This window comes from Acomys minous, assembly GCF_964271855.1.
Source record: "Acomys minous genome assembly, chromosome: 16".
Classification (NCBI taxonomy): domain Eukaryota; kingdom Metazoa; phylum Chordata; class Mammalia; order Rodentia; family Muridae; genus Acomys; species Acomys minous.
In genome coordinates this window covers 19,768,888-19,785,948 of record NC_140498.1, presented here as the reverse complement: position 1 = coordinate 19,785,948, position 17,061 = coordinate 19,768,888, and the positions used below count along the sequence as shown (strand labels likewise).

The following is a 17,061-nucleotide window of genomic DNA, read 5'->3' as shown; positions in this document are numbered from 1 at the left end:
GAGACAAAGTTGAGGCCTTGGCTGTCCTGGACTTGCTTTGTAGACCAGGCTGGCCTTGAATTTACAGAGATCCACCTGACTCTGCCTCTCTTAAGTGCTGGGATTAATGGCACAAACCACCACACCTGGCTGCAAGGCACTTTCTACTTGTAAAAATGGTGTCTGAGGATCCAAACCAGGATAGGAACTTCACTTGGTTCTTGTTCTAAGGGGTGGTGACTATGTCTTTTCTGCATTGCCTGGGGTCTGACCTTCATGATTGACTAGTTTTGAAAGAATAAACGCAAAGGAACTGGATTGAGGGTCTGTGCTCCAGACAGCTGGGATTTCAGAAGGGAGAAAGGATGTGTTGTTTATTTAAAACAAACAGGGGCTGGAGAGATGGCTCAGAGATTAAGAACACTGTCTGTTCTTCCAAAGGTCCTGAGTTCAATTCCGAACAACCACAAAGTGGCTCATAACCATCTGTAATGAGATCTGGTGCCCTCTTCTTGCAGGCACACAATGTTACAGAATATTGTATAAATAATAAATAAATCTTTTTAAAAAATTTAATAGACAGGTAGTGGTGGCACACGCCTTTAATCCCAGCACTCGGGAGGCAGAGGCAGGCAGATCTCTGTGAGTTCGAGGCCAGCCTGGTCTACAGAGTGAGTCCAGGACAGCCAAGGCTACACAAAGAAATCCTGTCTTGAAAAACAAAACAAAATTAATAGAATATTGGCTCATGGCAGACTACCCTACCTTTGATACAACTTTTGTGGAGACCAGAAGTTGAAGTCACGTGTCTTCCTCTCTCTCTCTTCCCCAATGGTTTTAAAAAAACATATCTGTGTAGCCCTCGACTGGCTTTAAACTTATCACCCCTAGTTTGAGAGTCTTACAGAAAATTTTACAGTATGTTTGAGATGTTAAAAAAATAAGTAGATTATATACATTAAAAACACATAATTGAAGCCAGGTGTGGTGATGCACCTATTTAATGCCAGCATTTGGGAGGCAGAGGCAGGCAGATTTCTTTGAGTTCAAGGCCAGCCTGATCTACAGAGTGAGTTCCAGGACAGCCAGGGCTACACAGAGAAACCCTGTCTTGAAAAACAAAACAGGGCTGGAGAGATGGCTCAGAGGTTAAAAGCACTGGCTGCTCTTCCAGAGGTCCTGAGTTCAATTCCCAGCAACCACTCACAACCATCTATGATGAGATCTGGTGCCCTCTTCTGGCCTGCACATGTACATGCAGGCAGAGCACTGTATACATAATAAATAAATACATTAAAAAAAAAGAAAGAAAAAGAAAAACAATGGGAAGCAAAGGCAGGTGGATCGCTGTGTTTGAGGCCAGCCTAGTCTACAAAGTGAGTCCAGGGTAGCTAAGGCTACACAGAGAAACCCTGTCTCAAAAAAAGAAAAAAAAATATTATTATGGCTTTTTGAGACAGGGTTTCTCCCTGTAGCCTTTGCTGTCCTGGACTTGCTTTGTAGACCAGGCTGGTCTCACATTTAAAAGGATCCACCACCTGCCTCTTTCTCCTTGAGTGCTGGGATTAAAGGCAATGTGCCACCACACCAGGCCAACAAAAGTTATTAAGGAAAACAAAAGGTGAACTAAAAACATAAGGCTATTAAAATCAACTTTGAAAATAAAAATATATCCATACAAATATAAAATCAAGATTAAACTCCAGTTTAGGTAAAGATAATGCCGGGTGTGGTAGCTCACACCCTTAATCCCAGCACTTAGGTGAAAGCAGGGAGAATCCCTGAATTCAAAGCCATCCTGGTCTACAAAGTGGGTTACTACATAGTAAGACCCTGTCTTAAAACACCAACAACAGAATAATGAAAATAAGGTTATGGTAGAAATTCTGAGGGCAAAAGAGGGTGGGATAGAAAAACAAATACATGCTGGGCCTGGTGGCACAGGCTTTGAATCTCAGCACTTGGGTGGCAGAGGCCGGATGGCCCATGAGTTTGAGGTCTGCCTAGATTACATAGGTGAATTGTAAACCAGCCATTGCTACATAGACACCCTGTTATTGATGGTTGGGATTGGGTACTTCCAGGGTCTTGGCATCTTGTCCCAATAATTGACAAATAAAGGGCTCAATTTGTAAAAGTAATGATAGTTTCATTCAAAGCAAAGCAGTAGTACAGTTTAGAAAGGAATATACTGTCAAGATGGGCAGTGGGCCAGAGTGAAGTACTGTTTGGGGCTTCCTTGAATAGCGTTCAAGAGGAGTTAGTTACTAACCGGCATCTGACTCGATCATGTCCAGGCTGAGTTATGCACAGGCCCAAGATGGTAAATAGGGATTCTCCCTCAAAGTTTACCTAAGGAGTTTACCCTACTGTAAATGCTCCCAAACCAGTTTAGGCCAGATGAGCCAGCATATTCTAACTTTGGCCCCCATACTTGTGTGTGGATTTGTGTTTTGCCACATGCTTATTTGTGTGTGGAGGTAACAGACAGCCATCTGGAATCATGTCCCAGGAATCAAACTCAGGTCTTCAGCTTGGCAGTAAGCATGTTTACTCCATGAGCTGTCTCTCTAGCTCTGGTCTGTTCTTTCTTTCTTTTTTTTAAAAGATTTATTTATTATATATTACATACATAGCGTTCAGCCTGCATGTACACCTGAACATCAGAAGAGCGCACCAGATCTCATTATAGATTTTTATGTGTGTGTGTTTGGTTGGTTTTTCGAGAAAGGGTTTCTCTGTGTAGCCTTGGCTGTCCTGGACTAACTTTGTACACTAGGCTGGCCTCGAACTCACAGTGATCCGCCTGCCTCTGCCTCCTGAGTGTTGGGATTAAAGGCGTGCGCCACCACGCCCGGCTCATTATAGATGTTTGTGAGCCACCATGTGGTTGCTGAGAATTGAACTCAGGACCTCTGGAAGAGAAGCCAGTGCTCTTAACCCCTGAGCCATCTCTCCAGTCCATTGTCTGTTCTTTAGATCTGTCACACCCAATATATTGGGAATATATTTGAAGAGAAACTACGTTTCATTGCTGAAGGTGAAACTTAAATAGAGAAAAGTATACATGTTGCCCAGTGCACTGGGGCCTGAGGTTGCTAGGTCTAATTTTTCAGAGATACATTTGGGCAAAGGAGATAGGCTGCCAAAGTACGTTATTAGAAGGGGGTGTGCACTTCCCAATCCTTGTAGAGGCCCAGGTTACTTAACTATTCCTATGTTTGCCTGCCTCAACCTTTAACGCTATTTGCTATTTCAAAACCAAACAAAATCCCCCCTAAACAGAAGATGGCTAGGAACTTCCAGAGTTGGAGAACAAGGACCTTCTGATTAAAGTGTCACCTGAAGAATAAGCAAGCTAAACAGTAAACCCAGAGAAATAAAACCGTAGAACACTAAGGATAAAAACAAAACAACAAAATACCTTCAAAGATTAGACTATCTTCAAATAAACACTAGTTTATTGTTTACATACAGTAAAGTCATCTTTTCAGGAACAAAACAGTCCAGAAGACTGGACTAATGCAGTGTTCCCCTCTTCAAACCTAGCTACCCTGTAGAGCATCATGAATTCCGTTTAAGGCTGGGGATATGGCTCGGCTGGTAGAATGTTTGCCGGGCTCTAATGAAGGACCCTTGGCTCCCTCCTCAGTATCTCATAAACCCAGGCCTGGTGGCATAGTTTTGCAATTCTACTACTTAGTTAGAGGCAAGAGGATCAGTTCAAGGTTCCGTTCTTGGCTACAGTCAGTCTGAGGCTAGCCTAGGCTATTTGAGAGCCCAGCCCCCAAACAAAGCCTCACGGAAGCCGAGGCCACCAATCTGGAGTATCCTCAATAACCAGCCATGTATAAGCTCTTTTAATTAACTTTATTGAATAGCCAAATTCATAAGTTAGCACAGATCAAACGATTGTTTGCATGGATTACAAATGACTTTTTTGTTTAAAAAAAAAAAAAAAGGAATAAAACAGTGAAAATTACAATCTGTAAAAAGGAAGACCAATCTTGTCTCAACAGTTAAGCAAGACTGAGCACAACACACTGAAGATCAACACATAGTTTTGATTTGAGGACAAGGACTTAATGTTACAATATCATACACTACTTTACAAAATTAAATTTTCTATGTAAGGATTGTGTTTCTAATAGTTAAAACTGTGAAATCACATTTGGTGGTCCCCTACATAAGAGCTGTTATGCATCTCTGATTAGAAGAAGTAAATCTTTTAATTATTGCAAAACAGTCTATTAGACTTAATACATCACATTAAATTAAAATATATGCAAGCTAAAATAAATGGTACTATTATAGTGAATATTAGTATGTCAGACTTACAGAAACATTATTTTAAAAACTCTAGAAATTAGAAAAATAGAGTACTTTTTATGGTAGAACTGCCATGCTCAGATTTATATATCAAGATTGCCCTTGTCTGTTTCTTCAGTAGTTGTAGATCTATAGAAAATTCAAGGAACTTTCATAATTTACAACTACAATAAAAAAAATATGGCATAGTGTAAATATTAGTTGCTTTACATCAGAAAGTAATACAGAATGGTAGGACGGGTAGTGTCTTACTGTAAAAAAAAAAAAGTGAAACTAAAAAACACATTCAATATAGCAAAAAAAAATTATATCAATATTCCACAAATGTTTATTCTCTTATCTGGAGAACAAAAATTATGAACACTAAATAGTTATGTTTTTATGACTGTTATAAAATTACTCTGGATTGCACATTACATAATATCTAAAATAAAATTTAAAAGTAAATCGTGAAATATACTACCCAAGCAGGTGCTAATAAGGGTCAGACTCACTCAGGGAAGGCACAAGGAAGGTTTCCCTAGGAGTACAACATTTCCCTCTGGAAGATTCCTTACTACAAAGAAAGAACCTACAAATACCAACATTTAAAAAATCACAGAAAGAAGAAAATTTTAGTTCATTTAAAGGAACATCAGTACATAATGGTTTAAAAGGGGAAATTATATAAATTTATTGGATTATGGTTTGAAAATTGCTTCTTAATAAATGAAGCATTTTTCAAGAAAAAAGTCAATTCAGTATACTATATGTACACTGAAACAAAATAATTTTTTCTTTTTTTTTTGGTTTCTTGAGACAGGTTCTCTGTGTAGCCTTGGATGCCCTGAACTCGCTCTGTAGACCAGGCTGGCCTTGAATTCAGAGATCCTCCTGCTTCTGCCACCCAGAGTGCTGGGATTACAGGGATGTGCCACCACGCCTGGCTACAAAATAATTTTGAATTGCTTTTTTGAGACATAGTCTGGCTGGTCTGGCATTTGCTGTGTAGCCCAGGCTAGAAATTCTCCTAGCTTAGTGTCTCAAGTACCAGGCTTAGGGGCATGCGTCATCATGTCTGGCTTGGAGTTAATTAAGAAAAGAACCCTAACACTGTTATTCTCACAAAGCGGTTACTCTGAAGCAGCTGGCAAGCAGCAGCTGTACATTCCAGGGACCCAGTGCTTCCCTTCCCAGAAGTTAAAGTCAGCTCCTGTGGTGTAAACCTGAAGTTACTATTTCATTGGTGATGACGTGAGACTGAGATTGTAAACACATTTCTAACCTGTAAAAACAAACAAATCTCTTCATCAAGTATTACAGACAAACATCATTGAAGAAGTTCTTACAAGACAAATGAACCTGTGAAAACTGAGCCAAACTCTTTTAAAAACACGTCACAGCACTTTAAATACACATGGACTATTTACCGATTTGTAAACAAAAGCCATCGACAGTTTGACTATACTAGTTCTCTAACTGAATCAAAATAAGCAGTCTTTAGAGCATGTTAAAATCAAGTTTCTTTTATACTTTAATATGATGGATTTGTACAATCTTAACATCCACCAACTCAAACAGCAGCAGTCATACTTTAACAGGTCTTAACATCCCAGCTATATGAGTGGCTTCCAATTTAATTATTAAACTCCTTAGAGAAATGTATGCATTCTGAGATTGCATTTATGGAACCTTTTACTTCTTTCACTCTCATTTGCCAAAACAACATTTTAACTCTTTATCAATCACAGCAGAAATATACCAAAACAAAAACAAAAAACCCCAAACAAACCAAAAAGCCCACTCAGCGAATCAAGATAACCAAAATTCCCAGCTCCTATTATCACTGCCAGTCCTGATATAAAGACAGCTCAAATTCTATTCATGGCAGAACAAAACAGCAGAAACCACCTATTACAGTTTTCAACTCAAATTAAAGTGACTTTGTTCAAGTAGAGAGAATACTGACAGACTTTAAAGCTTGACAATTTACATTCTTCCCAGGGAAGATCAGAGCTAGTTTACTGCAGTTAACATGATTTTTTTTCCTTCCTTAAAAAAGAAGCGGTGTGAGTGGGCAAAACCAGTATGTGAAGGGAATAGGTTCCAGCTTTTCCACATCTACTGATTTTTGGATTTTCCAATTTAGAAAAGATCATTATTGATGGATTTGAAACTTCCCTGCAACACTTAGTCTTGTCAGGGCTTTAAATGTAGCAGCCAAAAACTCAGGAGAGAGAGGGAGAGAGAGAGAGAGAGAGAGAGAGAGAGAGAGAGAGAGAGAGAGAGAGAGAGAGAGAGAGAGAGAAATGCAGAACACAGAAGTCTTTATTTTATAAAATGTACTTTGCCTCTGCAATATTGTTTCATCTCAATCCAAAACAACCTAAACATTGTTGGCAGCAAAGGAAAAAAAAGACTTCAAAGTGTGTAGACATCTATTTTGATTTGAAAAGTACAGTATTTTGGAGTCGCACATGTGACTCTCTGCTGTGGTCCTTTATTTGCTATAGTTGTTGAAATCACAGTGAAACATCTCCGTTATCACATTTGTTCACAATCTTAAGGAGGGAAGGAAGGTACTGCATTCTCAGGAGATGTGCACGTGGCCCCTCAGCAGCCCTGGGCTTGTCACTTGTTCACTTGCTGCTGTATGTGCAAAAGGAACTCATAGTACGACAGCGCGGACTCCGTCCTGTCCTCTACCAGCTTCTGGAGGAAGGCTGCTTTCATCAGGCTCTCCTCCCTTAGAAAGAAAGGCACAACATTCACGCACGCCACATACAGGAGAATAAACCAGTCTTTTCATAGGCTGTTGACTTACTGTGGTGACATGAATAGCTAGAGAGATGGCTCAGTAGTTTAAAGAGCTTGCTCTTTATAGGGGATCTAGACTCATTTTGTTTTTTTTTTTTTAAGATTTATTTGTTTGAGTATTTTATGTATATGAGTGCTATTTTTCATGTACACCAGAAGAGGGCACCAGATCCCATTATAGATGGTTGTGAGTCACCATGTGGTTGCTGGGAATTGAACTCAGGACCTAGTGCTCTTAACCTCTGAGCCATCTCTCCAGCCCCACAGGCAGTGCTCTTAACCTCTGAGCCATCTCTCCAGCCCCCGACATTTTATTTTTCTATATTCTTTTTACTTGGTTGAGACAGGGTCTCATGTAGCGCAGGCTGACTTTGAATTCATTCCAGCTGAGGATGAACAGAAACTGATCCTCCTGTCTCCACCTTCGGATTGCTGGGATCACAACCATGTGTTACCATGTACTGTTTTATATTATGCTGGGACTGAACCCAGAATATGCTACACAAGACTCTACTAACTGCCGGGGTCAGTGGTGGCACACACCTTTAATCACAGCATGGGAGGCCGAGGCAGGCAGATCTCTGAGGTCAAGACCAGCCTGGTCTACAGAGCTAGTTCCAAGACTTTTTGTTTGTCTCAAAAACAAACAAAAAGATTCTACCAACTAAGTTACTTTGACAGACTCTTCTATGTTCTTTTAAAAGGTTTATTTACAAATTAGGTCATATACACACTATGATTGAAAACAAGTTCTTGGCCAGGCAGTGGTGGCACATGCCTTTAATCCCAGCACTTGGGAGGCTGAGGCAGGTGGATCGCTGTGAGTTTGAGGCCAGCCTGGTCTACAGAACGAGTTCCATGACAACCACAGCTGTTACATGGAGAAACCCTGTTTTAAAAAAAAAAAAAAAAAAAGGTCTTGTAACGTCAGACATTGACACATTAAAAATCTGACTTACCTGATTACATAGAGAATTGGGAAAAATGGCCTCTGTTCTCTAAGCCACGAGATGAAAGTTATTGTTCTGGCAGATTCTGGTGTATCAAGTTCTGGAAGATCTGTCTGTTAAACAAAACTCCAATTAGCTCTATCATGTACTGTGCAGGCTGTAGCACTCTTCAGATTTTAACACTGTGAATCAGGGATGGTTTGGTTGGACCACAGAGTAAATTTTAGGCTTGGAAGTAACTTTGTTTCTGTTGCAAATACTCAGCTTTGCCATTGCTACACTGAAGTAAGTGAATGCATATGGCTGTGTTCCAATAAAGTCATAATTACAAAACAGGCTCTTGGGCCTAATCTGTACAGTCTTGCTCTAGGGAAACCTCTCAGCTCTTCACTTCATACTGAAATTTAGACTCAGCCAACTCATCAAGGTGGTTATTAGTAATATGACAGGTTTTTCATTTCATTACTTAAAATGCCTACTCATCTAGCCCGGTAATTTTGCTCAAGGCAGGGTTTCTCTGTGTAACCTTGGCTGTCCTGGAATCACTCTGTAGACCAGGCTAGCCTCCAAGTTACAGAGATCCACCTGCTTCTGCCTCCCAAATTCTGGGATTAAAAGCATGGGTCACCAATGCCTTGCTGACATCTAAGTCTTTCTAAATATATGAATCCTGAGGACTGAGCAATGACTGAGTGGGTAAAGGCACTTGCTACCAAGCCTGGGGACCTGAGTTTGAGCTCTGGGACCCACTTAGTACAAAGAATCAATCCCTGAAAGTTGCCTCTGACGTTCACACCTGAGCCTTGACACGCGTACCCCAAACTCCAATGAAGAAACAGATATAATAAAAATTTTAAAATAAATACATGAGTGAATCTTTTAATTACTGCCAAGAATGCAGCAGAGAACCCTCAGTATGAAACTTATTTGATATGTAAAGTGATAAAATAAACACATATTCCAAAGTTGGACACACACTAGCAGTACGTACTAAAAAAATTAAACAATTTTAACTTTACAATTTAAAATTATTCAAATGCCATAGAACTTTGTCAGTCTTTTTGTTGTTGTTTTGCTTTTTAAGAAAGGGTTTCTCTGTGTACTCTTGGCTGTCCTGGACTTGCTTTGTAGACCAGGCTGGCCTTGAACTCACAGTGATTCTCCTGCTTCTGCCACCTAAGTGCTGGGATTGTCAGTCTTCTTATTAATTCCTCCATATGGGCATTTCAATAATATTAATCCAACTGACACTGAAGGTGGTGGCAGCGGCCTTTAATCCCAGCACTTGGAGGCAGAGGCTAGTGGATTGATGTGAGTTCGAGGCCATCCTGGTCTACAAAGTGAGTCCAGGACAGCCAAGGCAACACAGAGAGACCCTGTCTTGAAAAACGAGAAAAAAAAAAAAGACTTTTTGTTTGTTTGTTTTTTGAGACAAGGTTTCTCTGTGTAATAGCCCTGGCTGTCCTGGAACTCTTTTTTTTAAAGATTTACTTACTTATTACGTATACAGTGTTCTGCCCGCATGTTAAGCTTGCAGGCCAGAAGAGAGTACCAGATAGTATCGTAGATGGTTGTGAGCTATCATGTGGTTGCTGGGAACTGCACTCATGACCTTTGGAAGAGCAGGCAGTGCTCTTAACCTCTGAGACATCTCTCCAGACCCTGGAACTCTCTTTATAGACCAAATTGGCCTCAAACTCAGAGATCTGCCTGCCTGTTTCCTGAGTGCTAGGATTAAAGGTGCGCACCAGCATGCCTGCTATTTTACATTTTTAAAAAAGATTTACCCACTTACTTTTTTTTTTCTTTTCCCCGAGACAGGGTTTCTCTGTGTAGCCTTGACTGTCCTGTACTCATTTTGTAGACCAGGCCGGCCTGGAACTCACAGTGATCCACCTGCCTCTGCCTCCCAGAGTGCTGGGATTAAAGGCATGCACCACCATACCCGGCTGAGACTCTTACTTAAAAAGGGAAACAGAAAACAAACCCCAACCAAACAAAAGAGACAAGATGAGCCTGGCACAGTGGTGTGAGGCTGTAGTCCTATCTACCAGAGAGGCTGATGCATAAGGAACATTTTGAGTCCTTGAGATCATGGGCAAACCTGAGCGAGCAACGTGACAAGATCCTGCCCGGAAACACATCCAGGTTAAACCATAAAATGAACACTTGCAGTTGGAAGAGAATACTATCTGTGAAGATATTTACTTTTTGGGAGAAATTTGGAGTACTAACTTCTGATTTGAAAATGGGGTTTATGTTTTATCATATTTGAAATGTCCTTTAAATCTCCTATGATCACCAACATACAAAGCTTACCATTGTCTGTGGAATTGATGCATAGTTTTGAACTCCCAGAACTTGGCTGAGAAAATTCTGTGCACAGTTTTTTCCAACCCAAAGCATCAGTACCTGCAAACAAGAACACACTGTGTTCAGAGTCACAGCCTAATGGTGCAGCTGACACTTTTTTGTTGTTGTGCTGGGATTAAAGGTGTGCCCCACCACTGGCAGGCTAGAGTCTGACACGGCCCCGGCCCACCCCCCCCCACCCCAGACAGGGTTTCTCTGTGTAGCCTTGGTTGTCCTGGACTTGCTTTGTAGACCAGGCTGGCCTCGAACTCAAAGTGATCTGCCTGCCTCTGCTGGGATAAAGGCATGCGCCACCTTGCCCGGCAAATCTGACACTTTTACCACTGGTTGTTTTAAAAAGTCAAAGGATAAGCACACTTAGTGAGACAGTGCAGAGAGCTGCTGCCCGCTGTGAAAGGCCAGGTGGATGGGAGAATGGCCAGCGCTAACATACAGATTAAAGGAAGGCAACTACTAAGGATGCTCAGCTGATCACTGAGCTCATCAGGGCGAGCCAATCCACTCACTGAGCCTGCATCCATGAGGAACGCTCCATCTCTGCTCAATTTCTCCACTGAGAGCTGAAGAATGGGGGGCTGAGGTATGGTTCTGTCATTGATGTTGAGAGCTCCCTAAAGAAGGAAGCAAAGAATAAGGTTTTTAGATACAGGTAACACAGAGACGCACATGCATAAACACATATGGCATGTGTTCACATGTACCTAGGTGCACGGGCATGTATATCTGCACCTGTGCACAGGCACAAAATTGAAGAATTGATGTTGGGCATCTTTTACTTTATCAAGGCAGCCTTTTGCTTAACCCAGAGCTCAACAATTCCAGATAATTTAGCTAGACAGCTTGTCTTAGGGATCTCCGCCTCTGCCTTCCAAGGGATGAAATTAAAGGTGGCTGTCATGGTTGCTTGCTTTTTGTGTGATTCTGAACTCTGGTCCTCATGCTGCCACAATAATCATTTTATCCTTTGAGCCAAATCCCCAGCCTCAGTACTTTTTTGTAGAAGTGTCTGATATAGCCCAGGCTGGCCTCAAACCTTTTATGGCCTCTCCTCTAAGTGCTGAAATTACTGGCATAGGGTACCATGCCCAGCTCTCCAGAGCCACAGTTAAACAACAAATAAAATTAAATGAATTTGACTTCTGAGAGTTTGGACATTAATTAGTCAAATCAATTATCCATAATAAAGATGGAAGGCGTATATTAAACAAAGCCACTGTGACTCTAATAATTGAAATTAAATTCTGACTGTGTTTATTTCTTATGTGTGTAGCCAGAACTTAATGGTAGGTGTCATTCTCCACATTATTATGATTAGGTTTTCTAAGACAGGGTTTCTCTGTGTAGTCTTGACTGTCCTGGACTTGCTTTGTAGACCAGGCTGGTCTTGAACTCACAGAGATCCTCCTGCCTCTGCCTCCTGAGTGCTGGTCCACCTTATTCTTTGAAACAAGCTTTCGATGAACCCCGAGCTGTTGACCCAGTCAGCTGGCTAGGCAGCAGGTCCCAGGGATCCTGCTGCTTCTGTTTCCCCAGGGCTGGGGTTACAGCCTCATGCTGTCATATTCTGCTTCTAAATTGGGGCTGGGAAAGTAACTCAGATCCTTCTGCCTGTGCAGCAGCAAGTACTTTACCAATAAATTATCCCCCTAGCATCCCATCTTCTGTTTTTTGAGACCAGATTGTTAGGTACAGGCTGGCTGCCAGCTCCCTATGTAGCTAAAGATAACCTTGAACTTCTTTTCTAATCCTCCTGCTTCCACAGCCCAAGTGTGGGGACTGCAGGTGTGAGCCGCCATGCTGAGTTACTGCAGGGCTGAGAAGTGAACCCAGGTTTCATGCATGCTGGGCAAGCATTCTACCATCTACTATTTGTTGGTTTTGAGAGAGCATCTCCTGTTGGCCAGGGAGGCCTGGACCTCCCTTTATACCTAGGGCTGGCCTTGAAATCCTGGTCTACCTTGCAAGTACTAAGATTATAGATATGTGCCATCAAGCTTGGCTTCCCATCAGTTCCTGCCCTAACTTCTCTGATGATGAACTATGGAAGATAAGCCGAAATAACCCTTTCCCCCCAGGTTGCCTTGGGTCCTGGTGCATTACCCCAGCAGCAAAAACCGTGAGGCACCTTCTATAGTGTATATGTAACTTATCTTTGAATCTCAAATTAGAGGAGAGAATTTGTCTTAGAAAACTTAAAGTCACTATTTTCAAGAACTTCCCTGAAAATCAAAGTTTCTTTCATAAAACAAAGAAACAAGGAATTAGGCAGCAAGCTCTCATAGCTGTACTGAATATAGCTAAGCTTTAACAATTTCCAGAAGCAGCCACAGAAGAGGGAGTTAGTCTTACCTCATCTGAGAGGTTGTCAATTCTGTACAAACTGGGGTGTGTTGTGAGCATAAGGTGAACCAACGGCTGGTTTTTCACTTGACACATGGCAAAAATTCGTTCATCTAGGCGTGCATTTGTCCCAGTCTGGAAAGACTTCTGTAACAAAACAAAATCCACACCCCCGAAAAAAACATTTATAGAAAAAGAGTTTTGTAAATGTCAGTTGCTAAAAGATTATCTTCAGACAAAATTAGCAAATTCATCATGAACTATTCCTTGAAGATATCTTTTAACAGACAGCCAGGACTACAGGAGAACCCTGTCTTGAAAAACCAAAAAAGAAAATATCTTTTAACAAGTCATGTATTAAATCCCATTGCAGCCTCACCTGAAAGTCTCAACTAGCCGAATACCTGCTGAGCCCAGCCCTGCTACCTCACCTCCCTGGTGTCAGCTTCCTCATCGCTAGGCTAGGCCTAACACTGCACAGTGATGGTGACGGAGCCGAGCAGCGTCGGGAGGGTGGGACATTGGCGACAAGATAAAGGTAAACGGGGCACACCAGAAACACTGCACCAAGTGGGCTACGCCTGCTGTGTGGTAATTAACAGCAGTCTCATGTAAAGTCGTTTATTGCACAACAAGAGAAAGTAAACAGTACACTGAAGAAGGATGACATCATGAGTGAGGACAGCAGCACAGGCGTAACGGCTGGAGTAGCTGCGTGGAGGCTAGTGAGGTTCTGAGGTGAGGTTGGCAAGTGTTTTGGTTGGTGGACAGGAGTAAAAAAGCCAGAAGACAATGAATACTCATGAACCAAATGCGATTAGAAAGCCTCAGCTTTCACCTTACTACACCAAACTCAGCCTGTCACACTCACTGATGGCTGTGTGCCTGCTGTTGTCTATACTCACTGTCCCAAAGAACCCACACCAGCTTTTGTTTGGCTCCGCTTTGTTTGTGAGAAAGAGTTTCTCTGTGTAACAGTCCTGGCTGTACTGGAACTCTCTCTGTAGACCAGGCTGGCCTTGAACTCACAGAAATTTGCCTGCCTCTGCCCCAGACCAGCCTTTCTGCCCAGCAGAACTGCATTTGTGAGGCTGCCCTTTAGTCAAGGCCCTAGAACATCAGTCCTGTGGGCAGAGTCTGGGCAATTTTGTTTTCTGCCCTCTCTCCATACCTCCCTCAGCATCCAGCACACGGCAAGCCCTCAGCAGGTGTTGAATGTTGGTGGCACGAAGGCTTTGTTGGCACAGCATGAAAAAGATTTTAGTGAAAACCTGTAAGCATTAAATAAGCAGGGCCTGGGGAGATGGCTCAATGGTGACGAGCACTGGCTGGTCTTGCAGAGGACCCAGACTCAGTCCCTAGCACCCACACAGTGGCTCACAACCACCCATAACTCCAGTGTCAGAAGAGCTGATGTCTTCCTCACAGGCACCAGGCATACACGCAAGCAAAACACCCAGACGTACAAAATAAATAAACCTAAACAAAAATAGAAAACAAATACCCGCTGCATCTTATAGTTACAGGGGATTACGCCTGTAATCCCAGCACTCGGGAGGCAGAGGCAGGTGGATTGCTGTGAATTTGAGGCCAGCCTGGTCTACAAAGTGAGTCCAGGACAGCCAAGGCTACACAGAGAAAAATCTGTCGTGAAAAAAAACCACACTAAAAAAAAAAAAAAAAAGAAAAAAAGAAAAGAAAAGAAAAGAAAGAAAGAAAGAAAGAAAAAAGGAGTTCACAGTATAAAAAGCTTTTTAACATTCTTACTGAGCTAGTCTGTATTTTCTTACCTGTTTAAGGAGAGCCAACACAAAAAGTGGGAAAAGCCTCAGAGAGAAAGGAACCATGAGGCCTGGCTGCTGGCCACTCAGGACTGAAGAGCGGTAAGCTGAGAGGGAGTCTATGACAGCGTTCACCAGGGCATCCCGGGCATCACTCAGGCTGGCGGTCACTGACCTGTCAACAGCTAGTGAGTGACAGTAGGGACAAAAAGAAACAAGATAGGAAGTTTGTCATTCTTCTAGAAAGAGGCAACACACACATGCACGCACGCACGTACCAGAAAATAGTTTAAAGTAGTCGGCTCTCTTTCCATCAGTTGAGGGACTGAACTCAGGTAGTCAGGCTTGTTGGCAAATAACGTTACTTGTCAAGCCATCTATTGTTTTTTTTTGTTGTTTTGTTTTTGGTTTTTTGAGACAGGGTTTCTCTGTGTAGCCTTGGCTGTCCTGGACTCGCTTTGTAGACCAGGCTGGCCTCGAACTCACAGCGATCCGCCTGTCTCTGCCTCCCGAGTGCTAGGATTAAAGGCGTGCGCCACCACGCCCGGCTCCATCTTCTATTGTTATTGGGTGTTTTTTTTCCCTTCCTTTTCTTTTCTTTTGGTTTCTCAGTATAACTGGCTGTCCTGGATCAGACTAGCCTCAAACTCACAGAGATTCACCTGCCTCTGCTTCCCGGTAGTAGGATTAAATGATGCACCTCCACACCCAACACCCTGCCCCAGTGAATTTTTTTCAGAGCAGATTTAAGCAAAGTTATGAACATATCTTTGTTCATAAAAAGTTAAATGAGTTGATCTTGAGATCAGGACAGAATAATGGCCCTGAACATAATTTGGCTATTTTTGTGTTACTATTTATATGACTCAGTTTTCTCCACATTGACAATAATAAAATAAGAATATAGATCAATTCCAAGAAATAAAGAAAATACTCCACATCCTAAATATCAAATAGTTTAGCCGATATATATATATATATATGCGCAAGCAGGCTGGAGAGATGGCTCAGAGGTTAAGAGCACTGACTGCTCTTCAAGAGGACCTGAGTTCAATTCCCAGCAACCACATGGTGGCACATAACCATCTATAATGAGATTTGGTGCCCTCTTCTGGTATGCAGGCCTACATGCAGGCAGGATACTGTATACACAATACATAAATACATCTTTTGAAAAAAAAAGGGGGGGGGCTAGAGAGATGGCTCAGCGGTTAAGAGCACTGACTACTCTTCCAGAGGTCCTGAGTTCAACCCCCAGCAACCACATGGTGGCTCACAACCATCTATAATGTGATTTAATGTGCACTGTATATATAATAAATAAATCTTAAAAAAAAAAAAAAAAAAGAAGAAGAAGAAAGAAGACACCATGCAAATGCCAAAAGTTGTTTTAAAGTTTTAAAATGATTATCAGTATATATTTGATTTGTATACATATTCTATACCTATACACACGGGGCTGTATAAAATATTTTTTAGTGTAAGGGACTCAGTTGTTAAAGGTGCAAATGTTAGAGGCAGAGCAGGAGGATCGCTGTGAGTTTGAAGCCAACCTGGTGTACAAAGTGAGTCCAGGACAGCCAAGGCTACACAGAGAAACCCTGTCTCCAAAAACCAAAAAACCAAACCAAAACAAAGGTGCAGATGTTTAAGAAGCCCTCCTTCACAGTTCACTGTCATCTTTTTATCCAAGTCAGAGCTCATAAAGCATATCAGCAACAGTTCTAGCAAGTGCTTATATTAAGCAATATATAAGAAATGGCTATTTAAGGGGCTGGAGAGGTGGCTCTACAGTTAGGAGCATTTACTGCTTTTGCAAAGCACCTACTTGGCAGCTTACAACTATCCTTAACTGTAGGTTCTAGGGCCCATGTCCTCTTCCAGACTTCTCAGGTACCAGGCACACAAGTATGCACAGTCATATGTGCAGGCAAAACACTCACACATAAAATAAGAATAATTTTAAAATATATTTTTTAAATCCTAAAAAAAACTTTCAGAAGAAAATATAGGAAGGATATTTTAAAAAAAGATGTGGTTATTTAAGTCCAAAGTAGACAAATAAATATAGACAGTTATTTTATGGTAGGTTAAGTTCAGTGAAGGAAGGGACAAGAAGTGAGGACTAATTGGACATGAGATTTTTGTTTTGTTTTGTTTGGTTTGGGTTTTTCGAGACAGGGTCTCTCTGTGTAGCCTTGGCTGTCCTGGACTCCCTTTGTAGACCAGGCTGGCCTCTGCCTCCCGAGTGCTGGAATTAAAGGAGTGCACCGCCTCGCCTGGCTTGGATAGGAGATTCTTTTGGGGTGATAAAAATGTTTTGAAATTAGGCTGTGACAATGGCTGTACAATTCTTTAAACATGTTTAAAAAGGTAGAATTATACAATTAAATGGATAAAATTCCTGTAATACACAATTATACCTCAATAAAGCTGTTTCCACACAAAAAATAGGCACATGAACTGCAGCAGACTTTTTGTTGAAATAGACATAAGCACTCAAATGTCAAACC

The 17,061-nt window shown here is 41.7% G+C and overlaps 1 protein-coding gene across 2 annotated transcripts in view; it reads right to left on the bottom strand.

Moving 5' to 3' along the window:
* Positions 1 to 3,830: 3,830 nt before the first annotated feature.
* SEC24A (SEC24 homolog A, COPII coat complex component) overlaps positions 3,831 to 17,061 on the bottom strand; it is a 58,080-nt gene continuing 44,849 nt past the window's right edge. For both annotated transcript variants that reach the window (XM_084764123.1, XM_084764124.1), the window contains exons 18-23: positions 14,558 to 14,733; positions 12,777 to 12,914; positions 10,934 to 11,038; positions 10,374 to 10,466; positions 8,064 to 8,167; positions 3,831 to 7,033 (exon numbers count right to left, since the gene is read on the bottom strand). In XM_084764123.1, the coding sequence (XP_084620249.1) occupies positions 6,919 to 7,033; positions 8,064 to 8,167; positions 10,374 to 10,466; positions 10,934 to 11,038; positions 12,777 to 12,914; positions 14,558 to 14,733 (731 nt within the window). In that variant the 3' untranslated portion in view covers positions 3,831 to 6,918. The remainder of the gene's footprint in view (positions 7,034 to 8,063; positions 8,168 to 10,373; positions 10,467 to 10,933; positions 11,039 to 12,776; positions 12,915 to 14,557; positions 14,734 to 17,061) is intronic.